General features: G+C 30.4%; 1 protein-coding gene across 1 annotated transcript in view; it reads left to right on the plus strand.

The window, feature by feature from the left end:
• Nucleotides 1-22,666, plus strand: part of SK (small conductance calcium-activated potassium channel) — a 1,178,465-nt gene that overhangs the window by 12,816 nt on the left and 1,142,983 nt on the right. The window contains exon 2 of the mRNA XM_075354908.1: nt 9,766-9,777. Coding sequence (XP_075211023.1) covers nt 9,766-9,777 — 12 coding nt within the window. The remainder of the gene's footprint in view (nt 1-9,765; nt 9,778-22,666) is intronic.

Genomic DNA, 22,666 nt, shown 5'->3' on the forward strand with positions numbered 1-22,666 from the left:
ACTAATACTTTATTTTTTTTTAAAGAAGTGATGAAAATTAAAAAATTTTTTCATCTTCAGCACTTTCATTTACATAACAGCAATTACTATTAAAACAAGCTGCAGTATATTTTCTTTTAAATTTTATTATTTTAAGTACGTTATCAAGTTTTTGAATGCTACCTAATAGTACTAGGTATCAGGTACTGGTATATAGCGGCGCGATTCGTAAAGGCACATTAAAAAAATGAATAAAATGACATATTCGAATCCCGTGGTTCATGAAATGGAAAAAAAAATCATTGTTTAGCAAAACTCGAGGTATTTTTTGAAACTATTCTTTATTACTAATCTAATTGAACTGAAATATAATGTTTTCTTCACGCTTATTTTTTCCCCCATTTTCATTTCACTGTTAGGTTAGGTCATGTTTAGAACTGTAAACGTAGTTCGTTGACTTCGTCGCCTCTTTCCGACGAAGTTCTAAGGAACTCCGTGATTATTTTAAATTAGTTATAAATGAGAACTACAGTATGTCTATCAGTTTATTTCCGTGTTCTCCAAAAAATGTGTTTTCATACTCCTCGAAATTAGCTAGAATAGATTACAGAATTGTATTATTTTTTATTCATTTATCATCTTTTTTGTTGTTTTACATGTTAATAGTTATTTAATTGGTTTAACCTTATACTCATAACGGTCATGATTAAATTTTCTCTGGAAAAATAACACGGATTAAATTTTAATTTATTTCAAAATGTATGAATGCCGTTCTTTTGCAGAACCTTATGAAATTTCAAAATATTTTTTTTAATTTAAATAACATAAGTTTTGTAAACTTGAATCTGCCAGATTTTTTTATCCTTTTTACTGGAAATCTAGCTATATACTTTTGTTGGTAAAACCATTATAAATTGAAGCTCAATACCTCAGTTTCTCCCGAGGGTAACATAAACAAAACCAGCAGACGATTTTTTTGTTTTTTTCCGAACGAACTCCGAAATTCGTTAAGTGAAACTGATGTAGATGTTAGGTGAGTTACACAGATGAAACTAATATACGTAAAGTTTTTTTTTACTTTCAGAGGGAACTCATTAGAATGTATACCGACTTTATTGGATAAAGCAACTTGAATAATGAGTTCTGATAAAAGTAAATTAATGAATTATCCTATTCAACTAATCTTTTTTTCTTTTTTTTATAAAACTGTTGTACTTTTGTACGTTAGTATCGGAAGTCTCATTTTTTGTGGGTGAAAACAGTTTTCATTAAAGAGGTCGTTGAAGCAGACCAAATAATTTTTTATCTGTTTAATAATTTATTATTTTTCTCGTCAGAATTTTTATTCATCTTCCGATACATTATAAAACCGATAAAAATGAAAAATATACTGCTTATTTATTTAAAGAAACAATCAAAATTAAAAATATACAGTAACCATAGTTAATATATTAAATTTTCTCTTATCCGTGTTTGTGTGTGTGTGGCTGCGTGCGCGCGCGCGCGTGTATGTATGTTTATACAAACCTACTTTTTCTAATTATAATTATAAGTAAATAGCGAATCCGTTTAGTTCCAAATAAACGAATTATTCCCTGCGTTCTCACTTTTCTGTGCAGCAGGAAGTATAGACATAAATAGGAGATAAGTATTTACATAAAAAAAAGTTTAGCTTTTGTGGACTTAAAATATTATAGATGTACAATATATAATCATTATATGTTGTATGATCAAACACATAGTGAAAACAGGTACTCGCTTTGCACTATACATTTCATTTGTAACTTGTATGATGAAGATTTCTCCTTAAGCGAGAGTGCACACGACTGTTCATTGGCTGTTTATACAATTCAAAATTTTTTAATGAAATGAATAAATATAATTCTCTGTTGCAAAGTTTTGATCGTAATCCATCGTATCAGGCAGTTAAATAAGTAGAATGACAAAAAACACGCTTGTGGTTTAATAAGTTATTAAATATAATCTGATATCATATAATGTAAGTTAGTAAGAATTTGTTTCTTTTTTGCTATGGTATTTCTTTGCGTGTCCTAAACAGAAAAAATTTTTTTCTATTTCACCTTGTTAAAAAAGAACAATTTCTACGAACATTTTAATTATGATCAAAACATTTAAAGTAAAGCAAGAAAATGAATTATTACTCTTATGAAATCCTACCAACAGGAAATGGAATGACAAACCAATATTTTTTCGTGAATTTAAAACAATAAATTATTTGAATGTAATGAAATTCCTTATATTATTGATTAATTTTTATTCTTAAAATTCATATGTAAGTAAATAAATTATGCTAGTTTGATGTCTATATGTAATAATTTAGAATTTCTTTTTCAACAAAAAAAAAACGAATTTTTTTATACATACAGTATACATTAGCGTCTTTTTTATATGTTTTATATGTTGATAACTGATAATTTCATATAATTCATAATAATTTCATCACTATTCAAGTTGTACACTAGAAACCAAGTTTTTCGAGTATGGCTATTTAAGATAGAAGAAACTACGTTTTATCTGTATTACGTTTTTTACATAAAAACCTTCTTTTAGAGTAGATTTAAAATTAACCTAAAAAACAAATGCTCGCATTAATTCAATTTAAATGCTAACGTAATTCTGGTAAAATTTCTCTAGAAAGTTATCAAAAGTTCATTTTAGCGAAAAAAAACCAGTGATTTATTTTTACTTTAATCATGATTTGTAATAATAGTTGCGACTTAAAGTAGTGAATTGTTTGTTGTATTCCTATTTCCCTGATATAAAAAAAATAATAAAAGAATTTTTTTTCAATGTGTCAGAGGCTATTCTTTCCTAAGATTGTCATTAAGGTGTTTCCTAAGATTTTAATCAAAAGTTGATTTGCGCAAAAATTTTTTCATGTTATTTATTTTTACACACAGTTTTTGGTGAAGATTTAAGCACATTAAAAATAGATTATTGTCAGTTATTATTTGTTATGTGTTTATATATGTCAGTGCGTCGTTTAAAAATTATTCGATGTTTATTTATATTTTATATTTTTATATTTATATTTTTTTTAAATTATCATTTTAAAGAGGAATGTTCTTATTTTCCGTATTTATTTATTTAATATCGTTTGGGTCCTTTTCTTCTTTTTAATACTACTTAATGTTACTTTCTTTTTTATTATAAATTCCTGTTTTTTTTTGTTTTTTTTTTTTGAAAATAGGGTTTGCGGAGAGTTAATTCAATTTTTGCCTTCATATGTTGGTGTGAACGTGTATTCAATCTTTTGTTTACTTGCTAGGGCGTGGTGGGTTTAATAATCGCTTTAAGGTGAGTACAAAATAAGTCATGTTATACTGTATAAAAATTGTCGCTTTATGTAAACTCACGTAAAAATGAAATGTGATCACTGTACATTTTTCACTAAGTTATATATATGCCATTTTTATTTTTGTATTTTTAATATATATATATATAAATTTGGCAGCAAATGTGTAGTAATAATAGGACAGTGATTTTAGCTAAAATATTACACTGTAATTTTGTACACGTAGCTGAATAAAAATTTTAAACGCAGCTAAACGCTTATGTTCGTCAAAATATTATCACATCACACAACACTGCTAAATGGCACTCAAGATGTCTACTATTATTGTCATTCTAATTATTAAGTGTCATGTAAACATACGTGTAATTAAGCAAACTCAGAGTCATATATAAACTAAAATCATTTTCTGGGTTAATTATTTTATTTTTATTGATAATCTTAGGTTTAATAGAGATCGAATATTTCCTACTTTGACTTATTTTTTCACAGTAAAAAATTCATCCATTATTAATATTTTTTTAACAACTATTAATAAGTAAAAACATTCATTTTTAATCTTAGTCTGGATTTTAAAGATTACACAGATACTAATTATTTAAATTCTGTTTCATTAAGAAAGCTTTTTTCTCACTAAATTAATAGGTAAACTTCAATTTAAACACGATGTATTTTGATATCTAATGTAATAAAATTTTTACTTTAATATATTAAGAAGTTTTGAAAAAAATGTTCTAAAAAATATACTATTATTTTCCATTGGTTTATATTTATATTACAAATTTGATTTGAAGAAATTATGATGAAGAGAAAATTTAAATACACTTTTATATCCTGGATTCAGTGTTTGTCATGTCTGTACATTTTAAAAGAAACAAAACTTTAATCTTATAAATCTAAAGCACTAGTAATAAAATAGAAAAGAACAAAGAAAAGAATTGTAAAATAAAGATAGAAAAATAAATTAAGTTTTAAAGTAACGTAACCTAGAGATTACATATTAAAAAAAATACTTTTAAACTTTATCTTTTCTAAGTAGAATTATTAAAAAAATAAATACTAAAAAAAACTCGATTAAAATTGAATAATATATTCTTTATTTTCACATGATTTACTGATTAAAATATTTTCTTGTTCATTTGTATTATGTACCAATCTGTTAGAGCCAAAGTATATCATACATCCTACGTCCTAAGTAATCTATTTCTTATTATTTTAATCTTAGGTTCTTTTTTTTATTTTTATAGAATGTAACTCCTATAATTATATATTTTTTATTACAGATAACAAAAATCATTAACCTAGTCCTTCTTACGAAGGTTTATAGGTTTATTTTTAATTCCCCTTAAAACATATCAATTTTTGTATTCTCTCAGGCTTTCTAATTTTCTAAAATTTTATTAAAAGATAAATATTAGACGCCTATATGAGTTGTTTATATAATTCTCCATATTACGCTTGCCTTTCAATGGTAATTGTTGCGTTCCGTACAAATGTTTTTAAGTATGAATTTTTTCCTAAATAAATACTTCCAAATTTCTTTTATTCATAAAATTTTCCTGGCTTTTGCCAGTCTAAATTAGACATATTTTTTTTTTTGTGTATTGTGTGTAAATCTAATTACCTCAATAAGAACACAACATTAATTCAGGTAATCATGTTTTAATCAGTTTTAATATTTAAATTTTCATTATTATATGGTCCTTCAACTCGAATATCTCTTTCAGTAGTAAATTTATCACAGTCATTATTTTAGCTTACTGCTTGTGGCTTCAGCCAAACTTACAATTTTATCAGTGAATTCCAACCTATCTTTTCCCAGATTTTTACGTGGCTTTGAATTTTTTTTAGTTCTTTCGTATACAAGATAGAAAGTAAAGAGGGCAAGATGAAAGAGATAAAATAATTCTTTTACTTTCGTCATTTGTTTTTACGAACCGATTGTTATAAAATTTTAAGTACTAAGTACTTAAAACCGAAGGTTTTTTTGGTCCGGTAAATATAGTATTATTTAAATCCGAAGTCACTTTTTCAGTTTTAAATTTCTTTTATATTAATTACATTTTTAACGTATATATATATATATAATGCTCTCCCATCGCGGCTTCGCTCGCAGTATTTCACCCTCAAGTGCTGAGGAGAGGAGCAGTAGTATTTGTTGTTGCTGCGTTATTTCACTGGTGTACTGTTGCAGTTGGTAGTGCGTACCCGTCCCTTAACTGCTGCTGATGACGCACATCCGACGGTGTGTTGCTCAGCGTATAGCTTTTTTGGTGTTGTTAGCCCTATTAGTGGTCGAATTTAGAAAAAAACAAATATTTATATTTGGATATTTATGGGAAGAATATTCTCTCATAAAATAAAATTGATATCTTGGTTCGTTGGCAAGAAATGCGCAAAAATATAAAGTGTAAAGATAAAACAATTTACCCCCTTTCACTCCGTTGCATCCCGGTTGGGGCTTTGCCTGCTCAATATTGTTACTTGCTTTTCCCGTCGCGATTAGGACTACTTAGCCGACATGGCTTGCTTCGCTAACCATTCCCTTCTAGCTAGATGGGCTCTGCCCCTGTGAGTCTACTGTGTTCATTAAAAGAATTCTTCTAAAAATAATAATAATAAATAACAAATGAAGCCTGTTCAATTTATAAAATATATCAGTGTATTGTAATTTCTTCAGAGCAACAGTTTGGTTAGTACAAAACCGAAAACTTTGAGTGATCTAAGAATTTGGGTTTCAAAACAGTCAGCCTCCTTCTTCAAAATATTAGTTGTAGCTGGTTAACCTGTACTCGTACGGGTAAAAATGTATTTTTCCCGGTTCTTAGCGTTGCCCGACAAACACAACTTAGAGGGGATCGTAGTTTGTTTCCCTTTTTTTAATTTTTTAATTACTTTTATGCTTTTTTTACTCAAGTTACCGGTGGCAGATGCAGCCAGTCGAGTCGTACATGCATTAACAGTGGCTGTGTTAGTTGAACCGCCGCGCCGTACGCCGTCGGATCTCTTACAAATCGAAATTAAAAAAAACCCGAAAATGATTTTAAGAGATTTATCTGAAGAGTATTTACCCAATGTAGTAAATATTTAGTTAAGTATACTTGGAAATCGGCTGAATTTCAAAAAACAAATCTAGAAATATTTATTAGATTTTTATATGAAGATTACACAAACCAAATATCAAGTTCATATCTTCATCTGTTACCGAGAAATTCAAAATACTAAATTTCGTTGTTACTTTTACCCTTTAGATTCTTAGTGTGCACTTACGCCGTAATAAGAATATGTATAACAATTTTCATAAATTTAGCTTTAGCAGTGTTTGCTGGGTATTGATGAATCAGTCAGTCAGGATAAGTTGCTTTATAGTACACATATATACTACATACATACATCGAGAGAAGTCAATCGATTTGCAGCTAGCATAATATTAATAAGACTTAACGACCACGTTAACAATTTAGCTGTTAATCTCTTAGACAATTAGGAAAATGTAAGGCGATTAAAGCGAGTACATTTACTGGACCTAGGAATCTAATAATGGTACTCAGGATGAAGTCCCTCTTCTTAAAGTTGTAATCATCAACGTATTTATGTTTATGACCAGTTACGTTTCTAATGTTATTTATCCCTATACTACTATTTTTTCTTTTTAAATTAATTAGTTTAGGTCATAGTACTGTACATTATCATTTTTAGTTCATTACTATATGGACATTATCAATGCTTATGCGTTGATTTTTCTTTGATTATTGTTGCTGTTTAGAATGTATCGACAAGCCTCGGCCACCCACCCCGAGAAGTTGGCTCCCTCTGATCACCCATCATCGAACTCCATGTATCGTTCCACATTTCTCTAGTCTGTTGTCCTCTCTTCATCGGCCCTCTCCGCTATCATAGTCGACACATTCCCATTTGTCGCTATTGTTGAGCATCACCTCGATTATATTGTTGCCCCCTCCGTACCCTATTCCTCAAGCGACAAGCTTCCTCAGTCGACAGCGACTTGTATTGCTTCTGCCCATCCTGTACAGATATTCCTGGAAATATCAATGTCCAGAGAGGAATTAGATGAGTTCATAGCTTGTGTTACCATGCTTTCGCTTCACCCAGTTCCTGACATCGCTTTTGAGCCCTTAGGTCCTAATTCCTTTGTTTGAATCTCGCCATCTGTCACGCTAAGCCATAAATAGACCGTCAGTTGCTTTCTTTCTTTCCCGTCCGGCCACTACTGGAGTTCTCATTTTTGCTTGTAAGTTTATCGACAGCACCACAGCTATAACCGATGCCGCCTCGGCTCTTATGTACGGTAGCCCGCGATGATACGTATATTTAGCCTTCGTTGTTGCATAACTAAACCCCTCACGTTCTTGGCCCTCGACAACGCTCCCAGCCAAACAGGAACTCTACCGAAGAGCTCACTGGCCAACAGTTTCCTCTTCCTTGTCTGTGGACCGATCTTATTCCTCATAATTTTGCTGAAAACCTGCAGCACATTTTTGCCCTTTCTCACCCCCTTCTCCACATGTATAGTAAAAGATTGGTGGTTGTTCAGCCGCACACCTAAATACTTCACAGCTGAGCTCACCTCTCAACTTCACAGCTGAGAGGTGGATCATTGTATTTCCCACTCTAAAATACTCTGCAGTTAGACTGCGTCTCCCAGCCGTAACAACTACTTTCTCCTTGTCTTCAGCGAGCCGTAGATCATTAGCTATTAGCCACCTTCTAACCTTGTCAGCCGCTTCTTCACCCGCTGCCATCAGTTCCTCTTCTGTTTTGCTCTCAATCACAAGCACTAAATCATCGGCCAACGCCACTGGGGTGATGCTTGCCGGGTATTGCTGTCTTAAGACATCGTCGAAAGCAATGCTTCACAGGGCCGGACCCAGCACCGAATTCTGGGGGACACCTCTCCCCACCGGAAACTTCATTTCACCACCATCTGACCTGTCCACCACATACCTGTCCTTAAAAAATATTCATGCAATACCCTTCGCAGGTATCCCTGGATTCGTCTTGCTTTTAGTTCACGAAATATAACTTCCCATGACAGCACATTAAACGCATTGCGTATATCTATTATCGTGACCGCTCTTCTCTCTCTCGTCCTCCACGTTCGCTGCGTAGCTAATCGAACAATATTCATCATGCGCCCGAAAACATCAATTGCCAAGCACCCAGGCCGAAAACCGAAATGGTCTTCATGAAGTCCCCCTGTCATCCCTACACCATAGTTTAATCTCCGGAGAACAAGTCTTTCAAATAACTTTGCGAAGCAATTTAATAAACAAAGTGGTCTAAACGATATTCGTGCTCTCGTAGAAAAAGCATTCTTCCTCAGCATCACAAACCTCGCACCCCTCCACCGATCGGGTATCCATTCCATCTCCAATATCATATTCATTGCTCGCATACTACCCCAGGCACCATCTCGGCCACAATTTTTACGACCTCCGGGCAGATTTCATCCGGCTCCAGACTCATGCCGACTTCAATCTGCTTAGCCGCCTCACTCAGGTAATCCAGCGAGAAAGGTAGTATTGATTCCACCACAATGTTCTCCCTTTGAAACTCCTTCCTTTCGGAAATAGTTTGTCAAGGCTTTCCATCAGCTCAACATCAGACAGGAGAGGCAGACTTCTTCCCAATCTTTTTGTGACAATAAGATAGGCGTCACCCGATGGATCAACATCCACAGCATCACACAGTTGCTGTCACTTGCGTGTTTTTGGAAGCAGCAAATGCTCCTCCATAGTTCCGTCGCACAAGTCATAATCTTCTGACCTCTTCTTTGATGTTCTCGACCCACCTCTCCATTCTCTTGAAGCAGAGCCTACCCACCTTCTTCTCAGTTTGACAACGTCGGAGGACCACCAATATATTCCTACACACCCTGCAGTTACTTCCTTAATTACAGCCGTTTCCACACCAACTCTGAATACTGTGTCTGTTAGCTGATTCAAGTCTGTCTTCGTTATAGCCAAATTCAGCATCAATAGCTGCTCTGAATTGTGTGATTCTGCCTGGATTAAATCTCACTCTCCGGTGCCTGCCCGTTCTTTCTGGATAATGTTGGCAATTTCAAAACTGATTAGTCGGTGGTCACTGAGGGTCTTCTCTCCCAATACCTCCCATCCCATCAACCTTTGCAAGCCTCTCATGCTGACAAATGTCAAAACCGGAACGGTAAACCCCCCCCCCCCACCACACTCGACCACTCTCAAACGTCATTTTCTCTCTTCGATTGACGCACTGAAGGTCCATTGAAGAAATAGCGTGCTCAAGAACTCTACCTCTTCGATCGTCGAAGTTTGACCCCCAATTTATTGCCTTAACGTTGAAATCTCCACCCACCACGACGATTTTCGACCTCCATCTGCAATTTCCTCTACCACATCATCAATCATTCTCGTATAAATTGAAAAGTCGATGTTAGGTGACAGATAAACACTAAAAATCACTACCCCCAGTTCCACTCATACGTAGCCGGACCCTGCGCTCTTATTATTTACTGCTGCTGTACCATAGAAGACTAATACAACCGCACCAGAATCAGCCGACATCACCCATCTGTCATCGGCTATTTTTCTCCGATCCCACTCACTCAGTAATATAACTTCAGTACCCCGTCAGACAGCTATTTCCCAGCTGGAATACATACTTCTGCTGTTTCTGTTTGCATTAAATGGAAAAACTCGCATTAACAGGCGGATTTTCCATCACTGCAGCTCTCACCAGCCCCTCCGACAAATGGTCTCTCTTTGTTCTTTGTATTAACTGGCTGCTGTAGATATCCACTGCTCTTATGGCCCTTTACATTACATCTAAAACATAATCTAGACCGGTCTGGCTCTCCGCAATTCATAGCTTTTTAGCCATTCTCTCCGCACCTTAATCACCTTAATGTTCCCTCCCTCTGGAATTAATCCAGCCTATCTGTATCATCGTAACCTCGGATAACTTACGCGCCACAAATCCCGGCACAATTGTCGTGGCATTCTGCGACCCTCCGTAAGTCGGCCGCAAGGATGTAACTCTCATATTCGCCTCCATGTAGCCAGCATATGCCGCCACCGATTTGACCACCTCAAAAGATGTAGCGTCATGTTCTAAATACTTTATATGATAGTATATTGGGTGAGCTCGCCTGCCCACCTTTTTGATTGCAACCTCCACAATACTTTTGCCTGATTGATTGCTCTAATAAGCTCACTTGCTTTGACTTGACACGTATTTGTACTTTACCGCCGTTCCCTTCCCTAACTGATAGCACTTAAGCCACACTAGTATCTTCTTCTATTATCTTCTTTTACACATTTGAACAGTTCAGCGAAGCTCCGCCCCTCAGCTCTGGTCGACTTATACGTGACGGCTCACCCTGTCAGGTAGCCTTCTGCTTTCCAGCAGGTTCATTAATCTATTGTCTGCCATCGCACTCTAGTAATCTTTTCAAGATAGCTCCAGTTCTACCAGCCGGGGACCACCCAACCTCCTAGTTTCCTGAACCAGTCTACATCTTGGATCATTTTGTGTGCCAATCTGTAGATTAAACTTATTCCGTTTATTTACCCTTTTGAGAATTATATACTCAAATTTATTGAAAATAGCTTATACGTACAATTATATATTAACAGGATACACACCAAATTTTGAGAAATTATGAAATTTCTATTTAAAGAGTAATATTTATTTCCTGAGTCATTACGAAAAAGAATTATAATTCATAATCTTCAACTCTTTGAGAGCACAGAGATTATACAAGTAAAATATTTTGTTAATTGTTGTCCCAGCTCCAGGTCATATAATGAGATAAGATCTGAGATTCACCTACGTGACTTCACTGTTAGCGGTTTATCTTCTAACCGTATAGAAGTCATATTGCCGAATTTGAAATTTTCCAACCAATTTCTCGGGTTATTAATCCAAATTGCTGCCAACTCTGCATATAATCATGTAATCGCACGTACATATTACTAAAATTTACACGCTTGTTCAAAAAAAATGATTAGTAATAGTTAGGCAAGGCATCTTTCTTCTTGTTATCGTGTATAACATTGCGACCTCGAAATGAAAAAGAAAATTAATACCACACATAAATATATACGCTGTACATGTTTTGAATCTTCCACTCGTCTGATAAAAAAAAAAAAAAAAAAATTAAAAAAAAAATGTAAGTAGTTGTTCACAGATGGTTATGTGAATCTATTGCAACCTCTGACGTATAGTTAAACAGTAAAAATTCAAGTTTTTTTTTTTTTAATTCTGAATTTTATTATAAATAATATTTCATATTTTAAAATATAAAGAACATATATTAATATGTAATTTTAAATTAGCTATCAATTTGCTCTATTTTTATTGTAATTATTTAACCAAGATTAACTTTAAATTCGGCAATCAATTGATATTTCTATAACCATCTCTCTTTTTATCCACAGTGTAGATTATTAATTTCCTTAAAATAACCCAGATATTTTTAAAAACTAAATATCGAGATACAAGAATATAAAGAATATAAGATATAAAGAAAATAATAAATTTACATAGATCAATCTTAATAAATCTAAACGGAAATGAATATTAATTAAACTGGTAGTAGATTTATTAAAAATTTAATTCATCTAAAACAAAATTTACTATTTTAATTGTTATAGAATTATTCTTTTTCATTTTTGGACATTTTTTATTATTTTGTGATTTTTTCGTAAAAAAAAAAATAAATATCATTTTACTTGTCAGGAAATGGTATTCTTTTGTTATAACAAATAATTTTAACTAAAATATATTTTTTAACCTTAAAGAAATGAATTGCATGATAAAATAAATTATAACAAGAAAATTTATAAATATATTGAAGTTTAATTAATAATTTCCATTAATTTATTGAAAAAATGAATACATATATTATTCTTCATATAAATGATTCTATATTTTTTTTAAACTCGTCTATCAATACTAGTCTCTTCGTCGAATTTGACTTATTCTCAACTACTCCTCTACACATACTTCTTCTGGCAAGGGAATTTGTCTTTGACATTATGACTGTTACTATCATTTGATGTTTGTTACCTTCATCCATTATGAAATGCTTTTATATTATTCAGTAATTCTTGATATCTTCTTTTGTTTACGTAATCATAGGTATAATGTTTTATAGAAATGGTATCCTTAGGGTATTACTGGTACAATTACTACGTTTCTTTAGAGTAATTCGATTTTGGTTTTCAAAATACAATTACCTTGTAAATATTTGTATTCATAAACTATAATTTAGGAATATTGATTTCTATGAATATGAGATGTACTTTACGTATTACAAATAAACAAGGTAAGTCTGAGACACAATCTTTTCCCACAGTATTCCTTCTAACAGCTTAGAAAATGTAAGCTAATTTTCATCTTTTCCATAAAATCTCGGAATAAGTAAAACTAGTAATGTATTAAGAAGCAAACTTTTGTTGATTATATAAGAATGAGCATCTTTGTATTTATAAACATTTTATAGGATTTATAAAAAATATTTTTTATTACGTACAACCAATAGGAGTTATTTTTTCTTTTAATGAAAACGATTTACTGTTGAAAAAAATATTTGAGCTATAAATAAAATATTTGTGTATAATATTTTAAATATTGAAAATTTGACGTTCAAGATTCTCAAAGTAATCTTTACCCTGTTATAAATACATACAGTACATAAAAGGCCGATAATTTTAAAATTTCAGTCCTCGAGTAAGCAGGTGATATGAAACTTTTGGATCACTTCCTGTTACGATTTAAAAAAGTAAAAATTAAAACAATATGACGATTTAAACCGAATTCTACCAAAACCATTACACGGTATTTTATAAACTAAATAAAATACAAACTACGAGGGTAGATCCAGAAATAAGGTTCCCATCAATTTTACAAATAGACAACATTGTTTATTCTCATAGAAATTTACATTGTTAAAAATTAGAAACTTTGCTCTATTTTTCTACATTATTTCCATCTTTTTCTACGCATTTTTGTAGACGGTGCTCCAATTTCTGTATCCCAATGTCTAGAACTCCGTTGCCAACCCGTTGAGGAAGCGTTTCACCTCTTCTTTGACTTCATCGTCTCTCCGGAAGCGTTGGCCACTCAAGTGTTCCTCTAGCTTGGGGAAAAAGTGATAATCACTAGGCGCGAGGTCCGGTCTGTAAGGTGGGTGGGGCATGACACTCCACCCAAAGTGTATCAAAAGTTCCTGGGTATAACGGGAGACGTGAGGTCAGGCGTTGTCGTAATGCAGCGTTACACCGACTGTCAGTCGTCCTCGCCGGCGGTTCTGGATAGTTCGCCTGAGTTTTCTTAGTGTTGCACAATAACTGTCTGAGTTGATTATTGTTGAAATCGATCTGCAGTATCCCCTGACGATCCCAAAAATCACTGGCTATGACTGCGACTGGTGACCGTAAGTGACGCCACTGTTTGGACTTTTGTTTCGTTTTAGAAGTGAAACGAAACACCCACGTTTCCTCTCCCGTAACAATGGAGTCCAACAATCCTTCCTTATGTTTTTGACAATTTTGAAGAAACTGGTGAGCACACTCAAGGCGTTTCTCGTTGTGTTCTGATGTCAAAAGCCGCGGTACTCATCGAGCACAACACTTGTGATACCCGAATTTTTCAGTCAAAGCTCTTTCCACTGTACTGTAAGAACTCTCAGGAATCCGAGAAAAAAGTTCACGGACGGTGATCCTCTTGTTTTGAACCACTTCGCGTTGGACCATCTCGATAACCGCCTCCGAAACTGACGGTCTTTCACTCTGTTCTTCATCGTAGACTACCTTCCGACCGGGATTACACTTACTGCACCACTTTCGGACGTGTTGAACGTACATACACTTGTCGCCATACACCTCTGTCAACTGACGATGAATATCCACGGGTGGAGTCCCTTTGGCGTGCAAAAAACGAATTACGGAACGAATCTCGCACTTAGTGGGATCAAAAAATGGAACCTCCATCTCGGACGGCTGCTGAGCCAAGACTGAGCGGCGCAGCGAAGCGCGGCCGGATGGAATCGTGAGTGGAGGTACAGCTGCGCTCAGCAGTGTTGCCGGATTTCGCCTCGCACCTTTCCGTGCGGCTGGAGCTCTTTGGGAACCTTATTTCTGGATCGATCGTCGTATTTCAAGTTTTATATTAATAAATATACAAATTATTTCGATGTTTATTAATGATAATGTTTTATTTTAGGCTAGGATGCCAGAATTTGAATTTACAGTCATACATTATCTTGAAAATTGTGAATAATATTTTAAAAACGTTATATCAGTAAATAATAAATCATTTGTAATAATATTATTTAAATGTTTATAATACATTAATTTGCAATAATACTTGATAAATGTAAACAAGAATATCTAAAAGTTCAATTAAAATTTAAAAAATTAAAATACTTTTTTCAAGAAAGGAAATAAAAGCAATGTTTCTAGTAAACATCTGTTGAAATATATTTTAGAAAAATATGGAAATTTAGGTGAATAATATGTCTTCCATTATTATTATAAAATTATTTCCATCTCGTATATGGAATATAGTTTTTATGCATATGAAAAATGTTTATAGTGTTTCATAGTTCAAAGAAACACAAGTAATTTAAAATTTATGTGCTAAATTCTTTTTCAATACTTTTTATATTTTACGTTTCTATTACCTGATTTGTTAGAATAATTTTTTTTTATAAAATTATAGTTCAGCGAGCCATATTTTTTTCATTTACGCCCTATCCGAGTGAACTTTTTTTTAAAAAGTTTTTTTAAGGTATCGTCCAAAAATTATATTTTCTTATTATTTATATAAAAAAATGTATTTCTCCAGTTTTAATAATACTAACTCTTATATATTTAAATGTTATAATAAACAGATTAATCTGTAAATCTCCTTGCCTTAATAGAACGTATAAAAGAATATGTTTTTCTTGTAGCATCCGACTTCATTTAATATATTTTATCTGTTAAGGCCTGTTTTTGTTAAGGAAATTTGAATAAGAAATATTAATTATAAGAAAATCCGGACCATATATACTAATGTGCAAGGAGATTGCAGTAAATTGGTGAGGAGAGCAATTTATTATTTCTTCCTACCTTCCAAATATCTTTTCAGTCTTGGTTTTGCGGTCTTGACAAAACCTTTCAAGCTTGATTAATGAAATCAAATGAAGAAAGAAGTTCATCAGTGAAGTAAAAATTTAACAAAAAGTGAATATAACGTAAGGTCAGTTCTCTTTACAGTTATAATATTTGTATTTTAGTAATATTTTTTTAGTAGATTTGATGTAATTTACTTAAAAAAAAGAAGTGAATGCATTCCATTAAAATCGTACGAAATTATGTCAATATATTTTGGTAGATTAATAGAGCTTTCTAAATGATGACCTATGTGAAATAAAAAACAAAACATACTATGTGAAATAAAAAAAAGACAACTTTAACCTTAAACATAATGTTGTAATCAAATTGTTCTATTCATTGCCTGTAAATTTGTAAATTCTTTCTGACTAAATATTAAAAACAGGAAAATGAAATTTGGCTAAGCGACCATTAATTAAAGTAAGTAAATTAAAAAACAAAAAATTTCAAAAAGGGATAAAATAATAACTTGAAAGCTAACTTGGACATTTCTCTTTATTATAGTAAGCATTCGAAATTAAATTCTTTCTCAATTCCTCCTAAGACGTTGAAAGTGAGTAAGTGGAAAATTCCTCACGAACGTACTCATCATTGATTTTCGCTTTTTCCCCACAAAAAAATTCGAAAGCTGAAATTTGCCTTATTTGTCCTCAAAGGATCCTTTAGAAAAAAGGGAAAATTTTTTACTATACGTAAAAGATTACATAAAAAAATAGTGTTACATTAAAAGTAATTTTTAGCGTAATAAGATATGACGGGAAAAACAAAATGGAGTTTGGAAATCTGGCCGGGATGTTACCTACCCGTAAATTAGCAGCAATTTAAAATTTTTTTCTCACTTATACCTAAGGTTATAAAAAAAATGTGGCAATTTGCCTATAATATGGAAATCCTTATTGAGAAATTCATTGATATTTTGTTTAAATGTGAATTATTAGTTATTGCTGAGAGAAATTTATTCAGTTTACTTTAGGAAAAGCTAGAAAAAATAAATTTGGTAACATCCTTCTTGTGGGTCTAAGTAAAAAGTCATTGAAGGAAAATAGATGCGAAATCGAGTGAATGATCTAGAAACTTGATATAGACGTCCGCTTATACTATAATATCTTCACTTATACTAAAGACGTAAAACCTGATTTTTAAAACTAGTTTCTCACGCCAGTTGATATGCAAAATTACCATTATTTAGAAATGGCTTTTCAAGCAGTACTTATAATAAAATTATTTTAAATTTATAATCTCTGTTGAAACGTTACCAAAAAAATTAATTGAGTCTAAACTGTATTTTTAATCTCTGTAAAAAAATTGAACGTGTTGAGATAAAAGTTTGGAACTCAGAACAGATTTCAACATATTATGTAAACCCAGCTCTGACCAGCTAAACAACCTGTAAAATATTAAACTGGATTTCATACTTCCAGTATACTTTAGAAATCCAATTTTGAACAAATGAATCTGGTTCTGAGCTTAATTGCACCATTAAAAAACAAATTTGATAATCTTGTAAGAATACATGGTTTCTTAATTCCAATTTACTTTCTTAACACGGTGAGTAATAGTTAGAAATTAAATGTATGCTATATTATAAAACGAATTTCACGATCACTCTTTAAACAATTCCTTTGATAATATAATTTGGTAAGGAGGCTTCGTAATGTCAGTTTATAATCAGAAAATACTAGAAACATTCAATAAAATCATATCGCGAAAGAAGAAAACCTTTTAGACAGCCATATATGTAATCCATTTCTTGATCGTAGTTGATAAATTGAACTGAAAATAATAATTGAAACTTTGAATGTTATTATTAACTCAAAAGGCTAAAGACAAGGAAAAGTGGGAGCTTAAAGTTCTCTAATTTGAGAATGGTACGTTAGATAGTTGGAAATATCATGCTGAAAGAGAATGTATATATTTATATACACATTAATAATTATAGAACTAAAAAGGGAGTAACATAAATTGTAAAAATAAAAAAAAGCATTTTTTTTTTTGTTTTCATTAATTCCCCTACATTAATTTTCAAGCTTTTATTTTAGACATTTAGATATTATACTTTAATAATTTTAAAAATAAATCTATTATGTTTTTTGTAAAAATGTTCAGTTTTTACTCCGATTATGTTTTAATCCTTAAACATGGAAATTATAAAAGTAATCACATTGAATTGTAACTTTCTTCATTTACAACACATTATGTTTTATTTTATATTTATGCCTATGCCATAATTTAATGCATCAAACAAAATTACAAAATATTTCAATTTAAACAAGCAGAGCAAAGGCTTTGAAGATTGTTTTAATACATATACTAATGCAATATCAGAATTTAGCTATTTCATTTTGTTATCAAATAATTTTCACGGGGATAACTACAAATAAATTTTCGAACAATATTATTTCAACTAAAAAAAAATAAAAAAATAAAAATAATTTAAATCATAAACATAATTATTAGAAAAGTTAAATAAGTTTAACTTTTTTAATTATTCAGTTTCTTTTTAATTCGTTATTTAATGCTATATTACGAATGTTTCGTAATTTCAATTCAAATTAATAAAAATCTGTTTTATTAAATAAAATAATTTGTTAACTATAATGTTCGGTTTAACGTCACTCATTTTTATATGATTATTTAAATTGAAGTTTATTTTTCTGCTTGTAAGTGCTTCATTACTTGGGGGTTTATTTTTTGGCAGAATTTCGTTATATTTAATCTTGGCTCTGATTCAATATATAAAATTTTAAAAATATCTTTCTGAAATTCGATTTTCTTTTTGAATTTTCTCTTTTTAATTTCATTTTAGTAAAAAAAGAGCAATGAGAATAAAAAACAAAAATGTTTGAAATATGGCTATTTAAGCATTGTTTTGAAAGGAAATATTTTTTTTCGTAGAATATATATGCTACTGTGACACTCCTGAAGAAGGTCGACAATTTTTTGTCTATAACTATTTCGGCCTACATGTAGCAAAAAAATAATCACAAACTGCTATAAAAATTATAATTTAATATTAGTAGCTTTTTATTTTACATTTTTAATAGAAGCGAAAACTATAATATTACATAATAACTATAATCTGTAGTCTTTCTGATTGGATAATAATCATTAAAATTATTATCTCTTCATTAATGACATAATTATAGGATGAATTGATAACATATACGATACAATTTGTTGTATCGTATTACAACATTTGTTTTATAAAACATTTAAAAGTTGTATAAAACAATTGACATTGTAAAAAAAATAAAATACTTTTTTTTATTTTAATTTAAATAATTGAATAAATCAGTATTGTAAATTGATTCATAATAATATATACTAATTAAAGTTAATTAAATTTTCAATTTATATGGTTTAGTGGTTTGGTTTTTGGAATTTAATGGTTTGATTTAAAGGTTAAATTCTAATAGCAGAGTTTAAATCTGTTAAAGGGAATTGAATGTTTTAGTGGTTCTGACCTTCTGGTTAACGCTTGACGTACGCGTTTAATTAATTAAGAGTCGATAATAAAGTGATTGGATCTTCACTGGGATAATTTGATTTTAAAGGGTATCGACGGAGAACTAAAGAGAAAGATTCAGTCAAGGAAAATGTTAAGAATAACGTCTTTAACTTTTAATTATTTATTAATAATAGTAAATATATTCCATTAAACACCGAAATACTACTAATATTATTTTATAAAATTCTAATTTATTTTAAAATTATTTTTAGTTTAAAAATAGAAAAATAAAATACATTATCAAGAATTAGTTAATCCTTAAAAAACTGTTTTAATTAGATTAGAATCTTTTTAATTAGAAAAGAAACTCTTTTAATTATTGAATAAAAAGAAGCATATTTATTTTTTCAGAATTCATTTTTTTTAAATATATACATTAAGGTAGAATTATTGTAAAAACAGGTTATATGTTTTCCAAAATTCTTATATATATAAATTTTTAATTTGTTCGGCACAAGCTATAAATACGGAATTTGTTTTATTTACTTTCATAACAAAACATAATAATAATAATAATAACAATAATAAAAATTTGCTATTATTTCAATTTTTAACTACTTCTAGTGTACTTAAGAACAGCCGAACCGATCTTAACTATCTGCCGTTTAATGGTTGTTGAAATCTTAGCTATTTTCAAATTAATATTTTTCTTGCTGTGTCCTTCTCAAATCTGAAAAATAAACATACTTTTGTCTTTATTTGCGTCTGTAGCACTTAGTAACTCAATATTTGTTTATAAACAAATATTGAGTTAAAAAAGTCATTATCAACTAAAATATTTTTATAATAGCTGTTTAACATGCGAATTCGTTTTCATTTGTATTTTCATTTGCATTTGATAAAATTGTTCGAGAAATAACAAACAATTGTAGTAGAAACAATTATTAGATTTTTTGTTAACGATCCCATTCCGATTAATTGGAAACATATGACAATCCTAGAAACGCTGGACAGTTTGTAAAACATTTTATAATATATAACTATAAAATATCATTGAATTAAAATTTCAAAATATGTTTGGATGACTAAAATTTATTATATTACATATGCACACCAAAATCTGTTATTTATATATCCTAAGAATATATATATATATATATATATATATATATATATATATATGTGTGTGTGTGTGTAGCCCTACCTTTAATAGCTTTGGCCAAGTAAATTTTATTGAATACTAGCTTCCTGTCGCAGCTTCACCCTCGCTATACGGTTACTTTAGTTTCCCATAGCGGTCAAACATTTTGTTTTATGGTTTTTATGCAAGTAACGGGAGGCAGGATCAGTCAGTCTCGCGTAAAATAATGGTGGTAGTGTTAGTTGAAGCCACAGCGCCGTATACCTTTGAACCCCATAAAAAGATAGGAATTAAAAAAACCGGAAAGTTTAAGTATTTATCTGAAGAGTCTTTGCAAGCCCAAATCTACTAAATATCTCGGTAACTATAGTCAGGATTGGAAAAATTTGCAACAGCGTTCTAAAACCTTTTTACCTTTTTTCATCACTTTTCAAGGTCGAATTTGAAAAATCTAGTAATTGTTTATTGACAGGGATATTACACTAACCAAAAATCAGGTTCATTTCTTCGTTTGTAACTGAGAAATTGGAAACACAACAGGGTTTTGAAAAATAAAATTCAAAACTTCATTTTAACCCTTGAAACTTCAAAAAAATCTAGAAATTTTTTTCCATATTCATAATCATTCAGTTAAAACCTAGCTCACACAGTGATAGACACTCACAGTTCAAAATTTAATAATTCAATTAATTAAAGTTTGTGCTTCAACCGGCAGGGTATATATATTTTAGAGATTTTTCCAGATAAAATAAAGACAGATTCCTTTATTTTGTGTAAATTTAATTATGTTATGTAACATTATTAATTCGATTGTTTCGAATCATTCAGTACAAACCCAGTTACAGTTCATTAATTCAATTATTTATATTTGTGTATATATTACTGCAGGTTTACCGGTTGAAGTAAAAACATAAAATAATTGAATTAGTGAACTGCAATATTAACTATTTCACTATTTCTTTAATTAGTTTTCAGTGATTTAATTTAAATCTATTGATATTTCTTTGTTTAATTAATTTTTTTATGAATTATTAAAAAAATACATGTTTCCGACAATTTGTTATCTTTATTCTTACTGACTATTTACTAATTATTTTAAATGTTAACTTTCATATATATTTGTATCTTCATTATAAATAATTTTTTTTTTTTTGACTTTTAAAACGTTTTATGTTTTTGAATTCCTTTTCTCTGGTTTGAAATCTTATTCATCCAAATAAACCCACCCGTTTAGGTTACACGTTTTCTATACTGGTTAAATAAATCTTCATCTACCTAATGCAATTATCGAAACTGAAATGAATTACTGCATACTTTTGTTAATAAAAATCGATTCAGGCGTTACAGCGATAAAAGAGATTACCTTACATAAAGATATATTACCCAAACTGGTGAAGCAAGGGAAAACGATAAAACAGTTTTTTAGGGATAAATTTAAATTATATTTTACTATTTTAACAGCATTTTACGTACTAAATCTGAAAAAAAATAAATGTAGTTAAAATTGAGGTTAATTAAAATGTTTTAAAAATAATCCTGTCTTTGTAATTGTACAGTCACAGTATTGTCCATTTATATAATCCATACATCACTTGTAACCGGGCCATAAAGATTTTAATATGAACGATGAAAGCAACAGGTACATTCATAGAAGAGGTAATGAATTTTCAGTGGTAGCCTATTAGACCCTCCACTCAAGTGATTTATTAGGAAACGTAATCATAACAAAGTACCAATAGTGTCCCTAAATCACTATTAATCTTATAAACGGTTGGCTAGATTTATTCCAATACATACTCGACAAAAAAGAAAAAAAAAACTTTGGGTATAACAATTTTATATGTAGTAAGAAAAGTAGGTTAACATTGATGTATGATGAAACAAAGATACAAAAGAATGTAATTATAACATACTGTATAACTCTTAATTCATTTTTATTGACGAATTTTTATAAAAAATCAGAAAATAAACAGGGATAAAATCAGCAGTTTTTATATAATGAAATCGTAAGTAGAAAAAAGGTTGATATATTAATTTATATTTTGTTCGTTGGTCTACATGATACTTTGTATCAGAAGAATGTATATGATTTTAATCAAAGTTATATCAATAAAATATTGGTCAAAAAATAATCAGAATTATTTGGGAAATTATTTGTTGATCTTAAAATATTTTCAGGTACAGCAATACAGTAATATGAATATATTAATTCTCTCTTTAGACTTAAGTAAAAAAATTTAAATGCAATAGTATTTGACTCACAGTCAAAACCTATTAGATGACTGTCATTTTCACTGAATTCAAAATCAACTGCGTATTTATTTCCATTAAACAATATATTTATTTTTTATAGAATCCAAGAATTTATAGCAATTGTCAATCAATATTTCTATACTTTAATTAAAAATATTAATGTTGTTTTCGAAAAAAATAGAAATATTTTATATCCACTTGAAAGTATATATTAGAAAATTAATAATTATGAAATAAAACTGATGGTTGCTACTATTTAAAATAGAATTACCGATGAAATTTCAACCATGCTTCTATAACAGAACTTCTAATAAAAGATCTTCACTTCGAACTATTGAACGTAGTAAGTTTTTTCCCAGGGAAGTGTT

Source organism: Lycorma delicatula, chromosome 1 (genome assembly GCF_047948215.1).
Source record: "Lycorma delicatula isolate Av1 chromosome 1, ASM4794821v1, whole genome shotgun sequence".
In the NCBI taxonomy this organism is placed as follows: Eukaryota; Metazoa; Arthropoda; class Insecta; order Hemiptera; family Fulgoridae; genus Lycorma; species Lycorma delicatula.